Below are 18,721 nucleotides of genomic sequence, written 5' to 3' on the forward strand. Positions count from 1 at the left end.
TCAGAGAGAGAGAGAGAGAGAGAGCAAGCACAAGCAGGGAGAGGGGCAGCAGCAGGGAGAAGCAGACTCCCTGCTAAGCAAGGAGCCAATGTGGGACTCGATCCCAGGACCCCAGAAACATGACCTGAGCTGAAGGCTGATGCTTAACTGACTGAGCCACCCAGGAGTCCCAATAGTGATAGATCTTCTAACAGTGTACCTTTTCTGTAGTCTTGTTAAATTTTCCTAGCTTTTGCAATGAATACTAATTTAAGTTATATAAAGTTTCACAAGCATCTTTAGTGAAAACATTAAGCTTATTTACATTTGGTGATACCCTTAATCTTTCTTCATTAAAAAATTAATATTATTTTTGGAGTCTGGATGTCTTATCAATAAATTACATTGTGAGAGGGTTTTTTGCATCCTCATTGTACAATAATCTCACAGGTAATGTCACTAAAAATTATTACCAGTTCCACAACTCTAGACTACAACACATAAGAAATTTACACTATCTCAATATCTCTAGTCCCACATTTCACCACAAAGAACAAAAGACAAAAAGCCCCTTGGTATCTTGATTAGAGAAAGCTTTGCCAACATCAATATTTGAATTGTTCCTTAGTTTCATAGCCTTGGCCCTAGGGCAATGAACCACTAAGATTTAGATACACTTTGGTTTAGTAAAGCAAGAGAGTAATTGTGAAAAGGGAGGACTTCACAACAGATTTTTCCCAGGAAAGGGGAAATATGGAAGTTGATGATCTGGAAATTGATTTCTGGCATCCTTAGAAAATCTTTATGTATCTCTGAGAGTACTTTTTACTTGCAGGTTTATTTCGGTAGAAAGACTTCTGATCTAGACTGCTGCAATAACTTCGTAACTGGTCCTCCTGTTTCTACTCTTGCTTCCCTACAATGAATTTTCCGCTCACTTTAAAAAAATGTAAATCAGACCATGTCACTCTTCTGCTTACAACTTTCCCAGGCCACCCATCACATGCAGAATAAAACCCAAACATTTATTTCACCATGGCCTACTTGGCCATTATTACAATAACTGTTTTTTCTTTCTAGAATCTCACCTCCCAGGTAATTACTGACTAACTCCCTTGCTTCATCTAGGTCTCTTCTCAAGCTTTACATCCTTAATCATCCTATATGAAATAGCATCATCACTATTCCCTACCCCACATTTCTCATGACCCCTTTCTTGGTTTTCTGCATTTTTGAAGCTATCTGAAATTATATCTGAAATCACCTCCCCAGATAGAATGTAAACTTTATAAAATGAAACCACTATCTTGAAGAGACATCTGCACCCCCATGTGCACTGCAAGACATGGAAACAAACTAAGTGTCCGTCCACAGATGAATGGATAGATATAAGTGGAATATTATTCAGCCATAAAAAAGAAGAAAATCTTGCTACTTGTGACAACATAGATGAACCTTAAGAGCATTATGCTAAGTGAAATAAGTCAGAGACCAACACTGTATGATTTCACTTACATGTGGAATCTAAAAAAGCCGAACTCATAGAAACAGAATAAACTGGTGATTATCAGGGGCTAGGGCATGGGGGAAATGGGCAGATATTTGTCAAAGAGCAATAAACTTGCAGTTACAAGATGAATAAGTTCTGAAGATGTACCGTACAGCATGTTGACTACAGTTCACAATATTGTCTTGTATACTTGAAAGTTAGTCAATCTTAAATGTTTTCACCACACACACACACACACACACACTGGTAATTATGTGAGATGATATATAATTAACTTTAGTTTATTATCACTTCATAATATATAAGTACAACAAATTGTTACATTGCATACCTTAAACTCATACAATGTTATATGTCGGTTATATCTCAATAAAGCTGGATTAAAAAAAGAATGTAAGTTTCAGGAGATCAGAGACTCTGTCTTGTTACTATTCTCTTAATGTCTAGAACACTGCTAAATCAATGAAATAAGTATTCTTCCATACATCTGCAAGGCCTTATATACAAAGATCTTCATTCTTACCTTGTTTGTGGTAGCAAAAAGAGGGACAACATAAAAATCTTAGTACATACTTTCAAAGAAATATCATGCAGCTGTGGAAAGAAGTGACACTATCTCATTGTGCTGAAACAAAAAGGTCCAAAGACACACCTATTCTACCCAATCTATGATGCCACCAGATGTAAGATGTACCTTTAAATTATTACTACCAAAAAGGGAATGCCCAAGATGGGAGTCTAATAGGAGATGCCTGTATAAAGCTGGATATATGAGTAATGAGAAAAGAACCCACAACACAGAAAGATACAGCAAGAAAACCTGCAGATCTTAATCCTGAAAAGGAATAGAAAGAAGAAGAAAAAATCCGGAAAATTTAAACCACAAGCCAGTTCATGTGGATTTGCTGTCTGATGGATACCATTAGCATGGTCCAAAAACTCTCAAGCAGAGAATTTCAAGTAGTATTAGGTATGAGTAAGCCCATGTGACTGAAAGAAGCAAACAACCTCTCTAGAAAAAATGGATGTCAATCCAGGACTACGATGACTATAAGACGACATTGACTATAAGGCACATCTCAATTTTAGTAATGCTAAAGTGTAAAAAGATGAGTATCCTAGAATTAATAAAATACAATATCATTAAATGCTAAATAGAAGGTGCAGAATGCTCCCGTCTGTGGGGAGAAAAGGGAAGTGTGTGTACTCTTTAACGTAGACAACTTATGAGAAGATTCGCAGTAGTTCTTCCAGTCTTTAGCAAGAGGCAATTTTCCATTTTTATGCTACTTTAATTTTGTACCATGTGCATTTATTACTTTTCCCTTAAAAAAATCTGTGACAAATCAGAAAGGATAAAATATATCTTTCAATGCTTTCCTAACTATACTATAAATTCCCTCACAGACTCAATCCCCAAACCACAATCTTTAAGAATGGAATAAATAAAAAGTGAGTGATTTATTCCTTATGTTTGGTTTCAAATTTCAGAGGCTTCCTATCACCATTCTCTAAGGATACAACACTCTGAACAAAATAATCCAGAAGTATTTACTTAGCACCCGTGCATACATAATTAAGCACCAAAGTCATTCAGAACAATGAGTTTTCACACTGAAAACAATGTTTCTAAGATTTCACAATCTAAAACCAAAAATGAAAATCCACACAAACCAATAAACTATTACAGACTCACATACAAATAATTGTAGTCCTCCAGAACACTTTCATGAGAATGTGTCCAGAACGTTCACAAATTTTGTTCAGTTATATCCACAGCCCTTAAAATAGTTTCAGGTTGGTTAGTGGGTCCAAACGACTGAGAAGCAAACACAGAGGCACTCAAAAGCATCTCCTAAAGAAATGTTTAATTGTATAAATATTGAATACACATTTAAATAAGCATTTCCTTTAAATGGTCAAGGGCCCAGGTGTTTTTAAATGTTGGCAGGGTAAATGGGTTTCACATACTCATTAGACAAACACTGACTGAATTTCTACTATGTGCCAGGCACTGCACTAAATGCTATGAACATAAAAATTAATATGACGTGCTCCTGACCTAAGACAGCTCACAGTAATAAATTATTACAACAAAATGATTTAAAGGTTATAATTGAGGTATGTACAAATGGATGTGCTATGAGAACACAACATAGCTGATTGTGGAAGAAAGAACAGTAGAAAATTTTACAGAGAAGCGACCTTATGAAATATGCCTTAAAGCCAGCATTCCAAACCCAAATCCCTATTGGGATCAGGCAGGTAAATACAGTAGGGATTTTAGTCATAGTCAAGACCGTGGCAAACTGGAGTTTATGCATTTCTAAAAGGGGTGGCTGCTACTCAGTCTAGCCAACTGCCGCCGTGCAGGACTATACGCCCAATGTCATCAGGTTTCCAATGTTTTAAGAATAGATGGAAATCACATTTTTGTATGAAAATAATTTGTCAACTAATAAAAAAACTTTTTAGGTCAAAAAAAATACGGTTAGGGACTAAATCTGGCTTGCCAGTCAAGAGATTATAAGCTCTGCTTTAAAGTATAAATCTACTAAGTGAAAAAGAGAATAAGGCATTCCAGACATCTTTTATTAAATTCAGATTTCTACAAAGTACAAAAGAAAATCAAGTATGCATTACTACGCAATCCATTTAAAGACATATGACCTTGGGGTCCACTTTTAAGGTTTTGTGACTAAATTTTTGTGTTTATCCAGAATTTTTTAAAAAGGGGTTCCTAATCTAACATTTTCTAGAGCACAACTAATAAAAAGCCTCAAATCTAGGTACAAGTAGTACAAGTAAAAATTAAAGACTGTGAAACTACAAGTATCTTTTTATGTCAAATTTGAAGTATGTCCTGTTTTGTAAAGGATTACCCATGATTTAAATAGCATTAATATCTAAAAAGTAAGCTTAGTAAATCCTATTATAAACTATAATAAAACTAACCAGAAGAATGTTTAAAAATTCTGTTCATACAATGTCAGTGCTTATAAAACTATCTATTTTGAGAAAATAATTTCTACCTACCTTTTTTGCTTTGGGACCCTGAAAGTTAGAAAAACAAAAGGATTGATAAATTTTTAAAAACTCAGGTATTTTTAGCAAAACTACCAAGATTATATAAAATCTGAAAATTAGGAGAAGCTGGGTAAAAAGCATAAGGAAACTCTCTGCATCATCTTTGTAACTTTCGTGTAAATCTAAAATTATCTCAAAATAAAGTCTTTTAAAAAAGAATTTAGACAAAACTATAAGCAGGTCTAGGAAAAACAAAAATAGTTCACCCACTGAAGCATCTTTCTAAAATTATACACTCTTAAATCTTACACTCTTTCTTATGACAGTCACTCAATGACTTATGTGTGATGAAATGACCTACCACTACACAGAGTAGCTGTCAGGGAGATACTGGCTTAAAGGGTTCCAAGGAACAATAAGTGATTGACTAAATACAGGCACTGATGTCAAGTTTGAAAGTGTGGAAATGATCTCATAAATAAATAATCTTTCTGTAAAATTAGATGACTGATTTTATAGAAAAAGAATCAGTTATTTAAAGCAGGCAAAGCTATTTTAAAATGATTCTGTTCAGCAATGTGTCTTAAAGCAGATCTATTCTTCTTTGGAAATTAATTTGGAAAGCACAGTATTGCAATAACTAATTACCATTAGCACAATCATTACATGTGTTTATCAATTAACCCTACTTGTAATTTCCTGATTAGGCTCATGTGTCCATTAGATTTCTGATAGGGACTCTGTAGGAGATCATGTGACTATAAGATTATACACATTCCACATCTGAAGACTTATCCAGGAGAAATTACCGGTTCAAGCTATAAGATTATCACTGTATTAAATATAAATGTTGAAACTGACATGAAGCAGATTTTACCTTCTTGAAAGTACATATATTTTATTAATTCATTCAGCAGATATTTATTAATGATTTGCATACAGGTTGCTCAGGGACACTGGAGATGATATAAAGATGAAGAGTAGAGACTTTGCTCTCATATAATTTTTACAGTTAGGTTCTATTTTTATTACCATATTTACTATCAATTAATAGTTAATACACTCCCATCCTGCAGTAAGTACTATACAGCAGAATATGCAAACTGTATGCTCCGATTCTCAAGTAGTCGTATTGTAAGATGGGCAAATTATCATCTCTCATTAGTGCTTTTAATGTGAAGTAGGTTTGGGATTAGTACTTATCCTAACCCCTCCTGCAAATCATAAAAAGAGCATCATGTAGTACAGTACAGCTGACCCTTGAACAATAAGAAGTTGGGGTGCTGACCCCCATGCAGGCAAAAGCCCACATATAACTTCTGACTCCCCCCAAAACTTAACTATTAATAGCTTATTGTTGACTAGAAGACTTACTAATAACATAAACAGTTAACACATATTTTGTATATTTATTATATACTGTATTCTTGCAATAAAATAAGCTTGAAAAAAGAAATAGTAAGAAAATGATAAGAAAAAATACATTAACAGCATTGTACTGTATTTATTTAAAAAATCTGCCTATAAGTGATTCCCACAGTTCAAAGTAGACCAGTGTTATTCAAGAGTCAAGGGTAGTTCTCAAAGCAGAGGGCTTGTTAAAAAAAAAAATGCATATTCCTGTGGTAAAAGTATACACACATCGCCCCCACTGTGATTCAGTAGATATTATGGACTGAACTGCATCCGCATCCTACTCCCGCAGTACCTCCAAATTTTACCTTATTTGTAACTAGAGTTGTTGTTGATGTAATTAGTTAAATTAAGATGACATCATAATGGAATAGAATAACCTTAATGCAATATGACTGATGTCCTTATAAAAAGGAGAAACTTGGATACAGACACACACAAAGACCACCACATAAAGAATGAGGGTATGTTGCCAGAAGCCAAGGAACTACCAGAAGCTAGGGAAGAGGTCTGAACAGATCCCTTCCTAGCACCCACAGAGGGAGCAGAGCCCTGGAAACACCTTGATCTTGGATTTATCAGCCACAAAAGAATTGTGAAACAGTAAGTTTCTACCTTTTAAGCCACTTAGTTTGTTTTACTTTGTTACTTGGCAGCCCTAGGAAACTAATACAGTAGGTTTGTTTGGAGGCAGGTCTGTTCCTAGAATCTGCATCTTAACAAGTATTCCAGATGTGGCAGAAGTAAATGTTCCAGGGACATTGTGAGAAACATTGCTAGAGGGATACGATGAAATTTATGTTCCACTGGAAAATAAATAAGGGCTTATTGTTCCCTCAATGTATCAACAGTTTTAAGTCGGCTTAACATCCATACTTCCTGTTCTTCCTGATATGAACATTCTCCATCAATTCTGGCAAACTCATATTCATACTTTAAAACACAGTTTGAAAAGCACTGCTCTTCCCTTTCTGTGCCCTTTCCCACCCCAATTTCATCATTCCCAACTTAATCTTATTCCATTGCAGACATTTCAATTGTTACAGTTAAAACACTGTATTCTGGGGCGCCTGGGTGGATCAATCGTTAAGCGTCTGCCTTCGGCTCAGGGCCTGATCCCAGAGTCCTGGGATTGAGCCCCACATCAGGCTCCTACACTGGGAGCCTGCTTCTTCCTCTCCCACTCCCCCTGTTTGTGTTCCCTTTCTCGCTGGCTGTCTCTCTGTCAAATAAATACATAAAATCTAAAACAAAAACAAAAACAAATACTGTATTCTTATGAGTTTAACCTGTTTCCCATAGCAGGGAGGGGTTGTAATATTCACTTTTAGATCCTTGACTTCTAGCCTAGTGTCAAACCCAAAGAATGTACCCCGAATTTCCCCTTAATTAATGAATGAAATAATTACTTTTTCTACTTCCTTTGATTTTAACCAGAGAAGATGGAAGTCACATTTAAGAAAATGGGAACAGAGATCATCTCATAGGGGCAGGTTGGTTTGTGTTCTGGAAAAAGACAAAACAGCTAAGGAGTGCATTAAAACAAAACAAGCAGCTTTATTACATTTAATAAATTCAAGGCAAGCTGAGTAATCTGAATCACAAAACAATTCATATTTCCACAAAAGACCACATAAAATAACTTTCCAAAGCAGAATAAATTGCAACAGCTTTTAATCAAGTGCCGAGAAGGCACAAAAACACATTTTCGCCAAGCTGCCAGTGATAAAAGCAATTTAATGGAAACGTCTATCACTCTTGGAAATTACCTGGTTGAGGCCAATTCTTAAACCTAGAAACAGTGCGGGATTAGGACATCATTTGACCGCACTGGCTATCCCCCGTTTGCAGAAGCCGGTTTTCGACTCCCATCCGTCCCTGAGATCCCGGACGCGAAGGCCACGGATAAGAAGGCCGATTTCCCACAGGGGTAAGGGTTCTTTCTTAAACCCACCCGCTCCCCTCTAAAATATGTCAAACTCTAATTACATCATTTAACACGGGTGAATCACTGCTCGCCCCTTCAGCTGGGTCCCCCACTTTCCCTGCTCACCATTCTGCAGCAAGCACAGCCTCCGTAGTCGGCCACACCTGAGCTCTGAGCTTGTGGACGAACGCTCCCGCGTTGTCAGGACGACAAGCCCCGCCCACTGGCGCCCAAGGGAAAGGGCGCAAATCCTCTCGTGCCAGTCCGCGCAATCTCGCTGGGGCTCTTCCGTGGGGCGCCCCGCCCCCTTCTCTGACTGGCTGCCTCACACCAACACCCGCCCTGCCTCGGTGTTGACGGACCCCGGAGTCGGAGCGGTCGGAGGCCTTTATGGCTGTGGAATGCCGGAAAGTGCGTGAGTGCAGCCGCAGGGACGTTTTCTTCTGTTTTCCAGATCTTGGGGTCTGGAGGCGATGAAGTATGCTCTGGCCAGGGACTACCGGGTGAGGCATAGGGTTTCTGAACGTCTTCTGACGTTGACAGTCTCACTTCCTGCCTAGGAGTGTGTTGGGGCGACTCTTTCTCTAAGGGCTTTCCAGAAGGAAGGGAGACGCCGGCTTCGCGATTGGGTGAAGTGACTGACACCTGGGTGGGCTGCCTGGGCCACCACAGCTTAGAACCGAGTGGGGACGGGGCTCAATTGGCAATTTAGAGAAAGGGGTAAATAAATTGGTTCCAAGAGGGTTGGTTATTTTGAAATTAATAACCTTTGGATTCTTCTCTCTGCACATGGCTCCGTTTACTTTCTGTGCAAGTTATGTATATGCCGTTTTTCTTCTAAGAGCAGCTCTAAACAAGAACTGGAAATTACTTGAAGTGATTCCTGGGCAAAGGATTTCCTACAGTGAAGGTCGCTGAGGCCCAGCAAGACTCATTAAACCCAAGGTCACAGGCTAATTGTGCTAGCCAGTAGCATAACCTTCAGAATTTCAGTCTCCTCCCCACATGAAGAAACACTGGCAACTTAGGCCAACAGGAAAACTAGAAATTAAATGATTAAGAAATTAAGCTCCTTCCAAATTCTCAATTCTGTGATTTTGGAACCCTGTTTTAGCATGACAAAACATCGAATACTTTAAAATCATGGCACCATTTCTTATCTCTGAATTATAATTTTATAATGCTCTCTCCCTTCCAACTTTATTGACTAAATGTATTAGTAAATGAGGATTATAAAAATTGAAAAAATGAGAGAGAAGATGACAACAGTAAAATCTTGGAAGTTGCAAACCAGATGAATGCATGTGACTCAACACACCAGAAAAGCCTAGTTTATACTGCATTAATTTTCAAAAGCCAGTGGAACAGGGAATTGGAAATGAAGAATGAAGTAAATCAGAGATTAAGTAAAAGCTATTTGAAAAACACCTCTAGAGGGACTGCGTCCCTCATTTCACAGAAGCATGGAGATATATTTCTGACCAAATAATACTATTCTCTGCACTGGGGTGCCCTCAGGTATACTAAGTACGTGAGAACCACACTGGAAACAAATTAAATTTGGTGTACATAATGCTGAATGCAAGGCCCCATTCTTCTTCCTTTTATTAAGATTGAATATACAAAACCTCAGCAAACTAGAAATTTCTTCTCTGGGGAAACTGATCAGCCCAGGAAGAAGGACTTTGACTTCAGAGGTTCCCCAACAAAGGGTGCACTGAGATCACCCTAAGTGAAGCTCGGAGTCTGTTAAGTTGCAGCCATGTATACAGATCTTCTAAAAAGCTTTTTTTTTTTGTCATTTCACTTGTAAAAATAGCAGCGGGGGCGGGGGGAGGGAAGCAGACTTGGGAAGAAAGCTTGGAAGCTATCCAGACAAAAGCAGAAAATGCAATTTGGAGAAAAACAAAATTGCAAGAAAGCTCAAAAAGAATTGTTCTGATACATTGTATGTTTGCTATGTGAATTAGCTTAAAAACTATTAATAAAGTGAAGAATTCTGTAAGAATTAAAAGAAATAATGTTTGTTCATATGTGATTTTTCCTCCCTTAAGAAAGAGAAGCCAGAGAATCAGATTTATGAACTTCAGCAAGAAGTGAAAAGGACTTTATTTAGCTGCCATCCTGGCAGCAGGAGTCTTCCACATGTATTTTTAAAAAAATTTTAAATAAGTGTTTACAAACAGGGCTCCCACCGGAGAGAGGCATACCCAGTTTTATGCAACTTGACTGGCGGCAGACCTATCCTGACCACTAACTGGCAGCCTTGTAGCTTAGATCTCATTTCCATGTGTACCTTACTATTTCCCAGCCCTCCTCTTAACATTTTGCTAGCATATTTATGCCAATTTTTTAAAAGTTTTACTGAGGCATAATTGACATACAGTAAGTTACACTTTAAAGTGTAAGTCGATCTGATAAATTTGACATATGCATACAGCTATAAAACTATCACCACAATCACAGTAATGAACATCTCCATTATCCCCACAGATTGCCTCCTGCCTTTTGATCCCTTCCTGTTCCCCAGTCCCTTGCTCCCCTTCCCAGGGTACTCTGTTATTTCTGAGCACTTTAAACATCTGTGGTAGTCTCCAGCTATTCTATAAAATAAACAGCCTGTGATCTTCACAAGTATGAATGAAGTTCATGAAAGTCAAGGAAACTTGAGGAATTGTTTCGGACTGAAGGCTAAAGAGACATGAAAATTAAATGCAATGTGTAATCCTGGATTGGAACTTTCTGCTATAAAGGGCATCTTTAAGGCAGGGCTGCCAAAACATGAAGGGGTTGTGGATTTGATGTCGTAATGTACGTAGCACTGTTAGCTTCCTGATTCTGATGGTTGTACTGTCCTGTAGGAATTGTCCTTGTTCACAGGAACTATACTCTAAAGCTGTTCTGTCCACTGTGGTGGCAATATAAGCACCTGAAATGTAGCTAACATGACACATTGAAATAATATTTTGGATATGGACAAAATATATTTAAATTATTTTTTAATATGGGCTACTAGAAAATGTAGTATTACATAGATGTCTTGGATTATATTTCTGTTGGATGGCACTGCAAAGTATTCACACTAATTGTATGTCATGTTAGCAAGTTTCTCTAAATTCTCAAATTCTTAAGTATATTCCTCAAATTCTTGTTCAGGAAATATGTTGCAACTTTTCTGCAAGATTGAAATTATTTCAAAATAATTATGTTAATGAGGGACATAAAGTATACGTTTTCTTAGGTCATTGGGAATATAGGAATAACAGAATTTTAAGGAACTTTATAAATGACATGGACATTTACTTTGGGCCTATCATGAACTAAATGCTTATGGTGTTAGGAATTTTATGATTTAATCCTCACAACCGTAAGAAGTAATGGGAGTTATTTTCTGTGTGTAGGCTGTCATGGTGCCTTTAAGGAGCCACCTTTCCCTAGTGGCACTAACGAGTTACACATAAAGCATAACCTACTCCACTGGATGTTGCCCGCTTGTCTGTCACACTTGTACCCACGTAGGGGTCGTTCACTGGTCTCTTTACCACCACTCTTATTGCCCATCTACCAGTAGCTGTGAACCTGCTTGACTCCCACACCCAGCTTCCACTCTTTAGGCTTTCTTAGGATAGCACCCTTCTAGATATGACTAGGTCTCTTTCCAGTGTCCTCCAAATGAATCTGGCCTTGCCTTGAGAGCAACGTAGACAGTCTTCCTTTCGACAGTAAGGAAACTGAAGCTCATAAAGGTTAAGTAATCTCTATAACATTATGCAGCTGGGATTTAGATCTAATTCATTCCACTCTGTATAAAAGAAGGTATACCTACATAACTGTCTTTGACAATTCATTTTCTCTCTCATTACTCTTTTTCCTTCATAGGACTTACACAATTCATAATTCTGTTTGCTTATTATATCTCCCACAGGAAAGGTTAGTTTTGTGAGAGCAGGTATCTTATCTGACATTTCATGGATATGTCCCACTGCTTGGAACATAAGTGCTCAATAAGTATTTACTGAATGAAAAAAAAAAGTTACCATTTTTTCCCAATGTATAAAATCTTTGAGTCTTTTTTTGGGACTACAAAGCAGTTTTTTACAAACATTTTTATTTTTCTTTAGGTATGTTATGTATAAAAGGGGATACTTTCCCTAATAAATGAAAATGGCCAATTCTTTAAGAGGAGAAGTACTGAATCTTTATAAAAATGTAAGTAATTATGTTGCCAGTTTTATACATATTTTACTGAGACACAGATTGTTTAGAAATATATAACCTTTCTTTTTTAAGCTGCTGTATCTTGGACGAGACTATCCAAAAGGAGCAGACTATTTTAAAAGGCGTCTGAAGAATGTTTTCCTAAAAAACAAAGATGTGAAGGACCCACAGAAGATCAAAGAACTTATTGGACGGGGCGAATTTGTAATGAAAGAGCTAGAAGCTTTATACTTCCTTAGGAAATACAGAGCGATGAAACAACGCTATTATTCAGATCAACAAAACTAACTGATCACTATTACTATAATTTGACTGGAATTCAGTGCCAGCTGTTTATGTATACCAGATATGATAACAGTAACTGTAACTTAAGATGGCAAGATATACACGTTACGTAAATAATACCTGAGCTGCCTTAATGAACTAAAATAGGCTTCAGCTTCTGTTCACAGAGCTTTATCAGCAACCCTTTATGTTTAATTTTTATACAAAATCAGCAATATAGCCAACTACAAATTAAAAATTAATGAGTACCCAATTTTGAATGAAAATATAACGTACTTAAAATAATTTGAGCTCAATGATTTTTTTTACCAGTTATTCTTAGCCCATTTCTCCATTTTACTGACAAGAGAATCTCATTTAATACATTTAACTAAGCAAAATAATTTCTTGCACATTTCTTTCCCTTAACTTTTGAAGGAGTACCACCTTATTTTTGAGCACATTTGGTACATTAACAGCACACATTTAAGGTTCACCACAAAACAAATAGCACACGGTAATGATTTAAGTGCAGTTATAGAAGTAATATGTATGGGGTAAGATTATTTCTGATCTTGAAGTAGGCTGCCAGTGACTGGCATTATATATACCTATTTAGTATCTTCCATTATTAATTTTGCTGCTGGCTCCCTTTGGGTCTTAAAACAAATCACCTGCTGTGTATCAATTACCTTTACTGATAAAAAGTAATAAATAATGTTATTCTGTTCTTTCATCATTAAGGCAGATGTGTTTTGCATCTACTTCTAAATGAGTTAACACAGTAATGGACCTAAATCTAACATGGTTTTAAGCAAACACTTAAACGTTTACATAATGTTCACAGCACCCTTCACAAATAAAGAACATAAACGCATAAGCTGCAAAAGATTCACTAATACAGTGTCTGTGGCTTATAAGATATTCCATATCAACTGTGGGGCAGATGTTTGAAATTTCCATCAAGAAGTACACACTATCATAGTCACCATAACTATTTTTATTACATTACAATAATTAGGAGCAGTACAGTTCATGACAAAAATATTACAAATTTCAGATCACTTCACAGCACATACTCCTATAAACATTTAAAAGTTAATTTTAATTAAAAGAGTGGTCATTTTTAAATTTAATGTTTGATATGACCAACATTCCTAGGTCAGCGCAACCAAATGATGGAAAACAACTGGATCACACTGCATATGTCCCACAAAAAAAAGCACAATGTACAAAATGTGCATGTTTCAGTTTACACTATACAAAAATAGTTAAAATACATTCCAGGTAAACATGTTACATTAAGAAATAGTACTAGTAAGAAATTGGCACTCAAAGGAAAAATGCAAAAGTATTTTCAACATGAAAACACAAGACAGTGGAACTGGAAACTTCTGGATAAAACATTACATAACCCATTTAGCTTACGGGAAGGGGCCCTCTGTAATGGAATTTCTGTAAGTAAGAACTTTGTTTTTTCCTAAATTCATCTAAATTGCCTATCATCATCCCAAACAGGCACTTAAAACTATTAAACTAAAAACATTTACTAATCTAGTTATGACTATTCTTCAAGAACTGATGTAAATAATATCTTTAGGAAGAAATGATTTTCATTTTCTGAAGGAATTTACAGCTACCAGTTGTATGCTGTTCAATTTCTCAATGCAAATTTCATGCTACCCAATACTAATACAGAAGTTATTAAATATAAATTCAGTTTTAAAGTAACTGGTTTTTTAAAAATCATTAAAACAGTTACCAAGAAATTACTTTTTGACAATGGAAATGACAGTTTTTATTGCCTACCAACAAAACGTGTATTGTTTAGAAAAAAATGGTTAGAAGATAAAAATCACTGGAACACAAATGAGATAAACTTATGCAAACTGCAACTGAACATGCCTCACAAACTTTCTATATATATTAGGACAAAATTGTGCAATGGTGGCAAAGATTCTGATAACCTGTATAAGTTAGGTTCTAAATTCCTATGCAGTGTGACTCAGTTAAAACAGAGCCTAGAATTCCTAACTGGGAATATTCACTCAAATTATACTACCTACTTCTACATTCTTCCACAAACATGTTAATGTCTAAGACTATGTAATTTAGCAATTTTTTCAACTCCAAGGATTTTTATCTTTAAGGCCGTAATAATTACATAATATTTCTTTCTAGGATTATCGCTCCCCTTTTAAAATCTCTACAAAAACAAACCTTTTGTCAAACCATTCAAAATTCACATAATAAAGGATAATTACCACTGCCTAAAAAAAGTTGCCCAGGTACATTAAAAATTCAAGAGTCCTAAAAATCCCTCAGTTATGCACTGCAATTCCTGAAGTATGGCCATTTCTTTCTCTTGTGTAGAAACAAGAGGAAGTACTATATAAAGTCTTAACACCCGATCTAGATAATGTTCCATAAACCTGTAGTTTAGCATAGCATTTCACAAGTTGGACTGATTTTTACACAAAAATTTCCTTTTCTGTGATTTAGTTCAGGCATCTGTTTATTCACACCCAGATAAATGAAACTATTTTTGAATTCAATATTTAAGTCTATTTTAATTATGATACAAAGAGACCAACTACAATATTACACACTTGGGAATTTTAATGTTATCATCTGACATATGATTTAATGTGTACTACAACTGTCCCAACAAAATCACATAATTATCCCAAATAAAAAACAATATAGTCAAGTTTATTCCTTTAAAATAATGAAGTAAAGTGATTTATATAAAGTAGCTTGATTAAACAGCTTTACTGGAATCAGAGCAAAACAATTATTTTAGATCTGGAAGAAACCTTAGAGACTATCTCCCTACTCTGCCAAACTAAAATATGCATGTTATCTCTGGGTCATGTGCCAAATGCCTAAGATATTACAGACCACTCTAAGATATCAGCACTACGTAAGGAGAGGGATTATGTCCCTTGTTGGGGATACTGTAATATCCCCAGTGCCTTGTGTAGTACCTGGCATCCAACAGGCACTCAGACTTTTGCTGTAAAAATTAATTCTGCTAAAAAGTAAGCTTTATGAATTAAATTTTAAAGTATTTTTCATTGTAAGAAGATTTTACTTATTAAAATAATGGAATGTATCACTGTTACCAGGGCTAATCCTAGTTTTAGATTATCTAAGGAAATCTTTCAGTATTTCTGAATTAAATTTATTAAATTCTACTGGATAGGGTCTGTTTATTCATAGCAGGTATGAAAATTCCTACTTTTCCTACTTAGTCACTAGTAGACCAGGTAGCAAATAGATGATGTTCAAAGGATCAAAATTAAATTGCAATAGCGACCATCTGAAAATTAGTTTATTAAGTCAAATCCTACTACAGTATCTGTCAGATTATGTTGAGCCTTCATGGAGATATCCAAAGCAGTAATAAATCTTGAGGTTAGGGGAATTAGAAGAATTAAAAGAAAAAGCGTCAAGTCATGGGGCATGTAGAAGGGTAGGCAGGCAAGGTGACACTAATATGGGAGAGGAGTACTGCTACTGGAGAACAGATACTCAAAAATAAACTTCACCTCTTGCACAACTTTGTCTGAGACTGGCGCTGAAGATAGTAACACAGTTAAAAAGTTACAGATTGTGCTGAGATTGACAGATAGATATATCCTTATGTAAACTGAATGTAAATCACATAGTTGTATGCTAGCTATAGCCTTTGAGATGACTTATTTTAACATGAAGAAATGGATAGTAAGTGATTTGCCCAAAACTGAAGTTGTAAAAGACATGTAACTAGAATTTAAGTCACCTTCCTCCTAGTCCAGTGATATCTTCACCTCAATACACCATCTCACTTCAGATATTTAAAAATACATTTTAAAAGCACTGAAAGAATCACTGTTATTATTTTATTATTTAAGTATTAGATATTCTTAAATATGGACCATACTTGTATGTATGAAATGTTACTTCAGCCAGTGTTGAGAACAAGCCAATACTAAAGATTTTGAAACTTTTTCACTTCACTGTTTAAAAAAAATTAGTCTTGCCATCCCCTACCCTGAAATCTTATTTGAAATTATGTTTTTAAAAAGTTTTTTTAAAAAAAAAAAAAACAAAAGTGATGTTCCTGATCTGTCAGCAGGACCACCACACAGTGAGGATGCATCTTATCCAAACTCTCCTCATCCCCACTTTGACCACCCAATGCATGACAACACTGGGAGACCGCAGGGATGCAGTCCATACTATGAAACTCTTAATGAAGCTCAAAGGTTCACACAACGCCTGGCCTTGCCACCTTGGTCTCTTTAATATCTTCTAGAGCTAACTGGCCCAAATAATCTTTAATGTCACTACCAGAATTAAAACTATTTTCTAAGACTGAAGATCACGAAAAGATTTAAAGTTATACTAAGAAAGAGCAATCTGACACATGGAGACTATATTTAATTACTATGGGAATTTTTTATACATGTTAAAATTTTTTCAATTAATACAAAAATTTAGTAGCATGTAAATATAGTCCCAAAATGGTTGCTATAATCCTCATTACATACTGGGTCTGCCTTAACAGGAAAAGCTATTCAGAGTATTATAGGAATTTATCTAATATGGAAAGTAAATGCCTTTTAATATTTTCCATTGCCTTGTATTTTTTTCCATTTTTTCCCTTTTTATAGAAAAAATATAATATTTTAGGGAGCGTGACTATGACAAATAGCAGTGAAAAGATGCAGAAAACCTTTGTGAACAGTGTAACTTTACATTCATTAAGGGTGACTGAAACTCTAGGACATTATACCTACAAGATGAATCTATAAGAAGCCCATAAATTCATGTTCCCTCAATGTTTCAGTAAAACCAATCATGAAATCTCAACTGAGGTTATAATTAGTAATTAATCCATGTATGTGACTAGATAAAACACAGAATAGGGATGATTCGAAAGCTTCATTAATTTGTTTCACACCAAAGTTCACAATTGGTAAGAAAAATAGGAAGTAATCAACCGCATGCACCAAAAACCCCAAGACAGAAATCTCAGGTATTCAGTTTCTTTTTCACAGGCATTGCTAGTTCAAAAACCAAAACTCAGGGAATACTGGCACTTAGAGGAAAAAGTTTCCACTGTCATTTTAAAATAAGCATTCAAGATAAAAGCTAACAGTTTGGATGGAGCAGAAAATTAGGTAATGCTAAAACAAATGCTAATAATTTAGTGTAATGTACAAAAATTACCACTTTTACTTAAGTATGCCTTAAGAAAAAAGTACAAATTGTATTTACATAATTATACACTTTGTCTTTGACTTCTTTTTCTTCTTTTTACCATCTTTGCTCATCTTTTCTTTATGTTTTCGAATTTCTCGAACTAATGTATAGAAGGCATCGTCAACACCCTGAAACACATAACAAGTACTAAAATGTGAGTATATATGATGGATTGAGGTATACAGATAACAGAAAGGATAGATGACTAATGGAAACTCTAATAATGATAAATAAGGAGACTTTACATTTCTCTTTAGGCAACTGAATAAGTATCAGATTTCTAGGATTCTCATAATGTTTTCTTCCTGAATATTTCATCAATATCATAAATAGGAACACTAATTTTTACAGAAGGCAAAGAAAAGTCAATGTACACAATCTTACATAAGCTGAACAAATAACTTTTTCCCAGAACTTACTCTGCTACTCATTTTTCCATATTGGCACACTTTGTCACCAAAATCCAAATGCATCTGTGTGTGTTTTTCTGTGTGTGAATATACATTTACACTTAGTTATCCCGGAGTTTCTAGATATTAGATATAAGCCATGCAAGTATGTATTATTTTCATAAATATTCAGTAACAATATTTGAGCTCTGGGTTCAATACGTACTAAAATCCATTAGATTTAAATAAGCCCCAGGAAGTAAACAGTATTCAAATATCCTTTCAGCTTTCAAATAATATATATTAAGGCATTGGTTTCAACGCATATACTTAACATATAGAAACTTAAAATGACTCCAAAGGTAATACACAACAGTTTGAAGAATGTAATACCTCAGATTTGTAGAGAAATAAGCTAAATCATTTAAATGGTGGTGTAGTTACCACTCTGGAGAAGATTCTCTTTTATTTATTATGGTTTAAGTTAGTTTTAATATATTATGTATTCAAAAGTTTGTCATATAAAGCCAAATGCTGTATCTTCAAAGAAATTTCCATTTGGTCATTTTGGTACATCTATTCCTGATCAAAGCAAGGTATCTAAATAAGTAATGGCTGAAAGTGATTTTAAGTCAGAATAATTTTTAACCTAATAATTCAGAAGGTGGAAAATGGCACTCAAAGTGGTAGCAGGAGATTTTAACCCTACAATACTGAAATTATACAAGATTATAGAAGTCAATT

At 35.4% G+C, this 18,721-nt stretch overlaps 3 protein-coding genes across 13 annotated transcripts in view; 1 reads left to right on the plus strand and 2 right to left on the minus strand.

Moving 5' to 3' along the window:
- The window catches only part of CFAP94 (cilia and flagella associated protein 94), a 57,595-nt gene extending 48,741 nt beyond the window's left edge, over positions 1 to 8,854 (minus strand). For 4 of the 6 annotated variants that reach the window (XM_034646543.1, XM_034646542.1, XM_019795323.2 and 1 more), the window contains exon 1: positions 7,983 to 8,854. In XM_034646543.1, the coding sequence (XP_034502434.1) occupies positions 7,983 to 8,368 (386 nt within the window). In that variant the 5' untranslated portion in view covers positions 8,369 to 8,854. Of the gene's footprint in view, positions 1 to 4,525; positions 4,544 to 7,982 lie in introns of all 6 variants that reach the window. The other 2 variants (XM_019795321.2, XM_011219775.3) reach the window with 2 other exon arrangements.
- Positions 8,152 to 16,429, plus strand: ETFRF1 (electron transfer flavoprotein regulatory factor 1). Of its 3 annotated transcripts, none has more exons than XM_002915273.4 (3): positions 8,152 to 8,267; positions 11,978 to 12,065; positions 12,147 to 16,429. In XM_002915273.4, exons 2-3 carry the CDS (start codon positions 12,015 to 12,017, stop codon positions 12,360 to 12,362), a joined length of 267 nt encoding a protein of 88 aa, XP_002915319.1. In that variant the 5' UTR covers positions 8,152 to 8,267; positions 11,978 to 12,014; the 3' UTR covers positions 12,363 to 16,429. The 3 variants fall into 3 exon arrangements, with proteins under 3 accessions (XP_002915319.1, XP_011218078.1, XP_002915320.1); XM_011219776.3 differs by having other exon boundaries at positions 8,153 to 8,271; XM_002915274.4 differs by having other exon boundaries at positions 8,223 to 8,359.
- The window catches only part of KRAS (KRAS proto-oncogene, GTPase), a 39,399-nt gene continuing 33,998 nt past the window's right edge, over positions 13,321 to 18,721 (minus strand). For 2 of the 4 annotated variants that reach the window (XM_034646549.1, XM_034646552.1), the window contains one exon: positions 15,655 to 17,716. Coding sequence is in view for 2 of the 4 variants with exons in the window: in XM_034646552.1 (XP_034502443.1) it covers positions 17,600 to 17,716 (117 nt within the window). In the remaining 2 variants the exon portion in view is untranslated. Of the gene's footprint in view, positions 17,717 to 18,721 lie in introns of all 4 variants that reach the window. The other 2 variants (XM_034646551.1, XM_034646550.1) reach the window with 2 other exon arrangements.

This window comes from Ailuropoda melanoleuca, chromosome 16, assembly GCF_002007445.2.
Source record: "Ailuropoda melanoleuca isolate Jingjing chromosome 16, ASM200744v2, whole genome shotgun sequence".
Taxonomy (NCBI): Eukaryota; Metazoa; Chordata; class Mammalia; order Carnivora; family Ursidae; genus Ailuropoda; species Ailuropoda melanoleuca.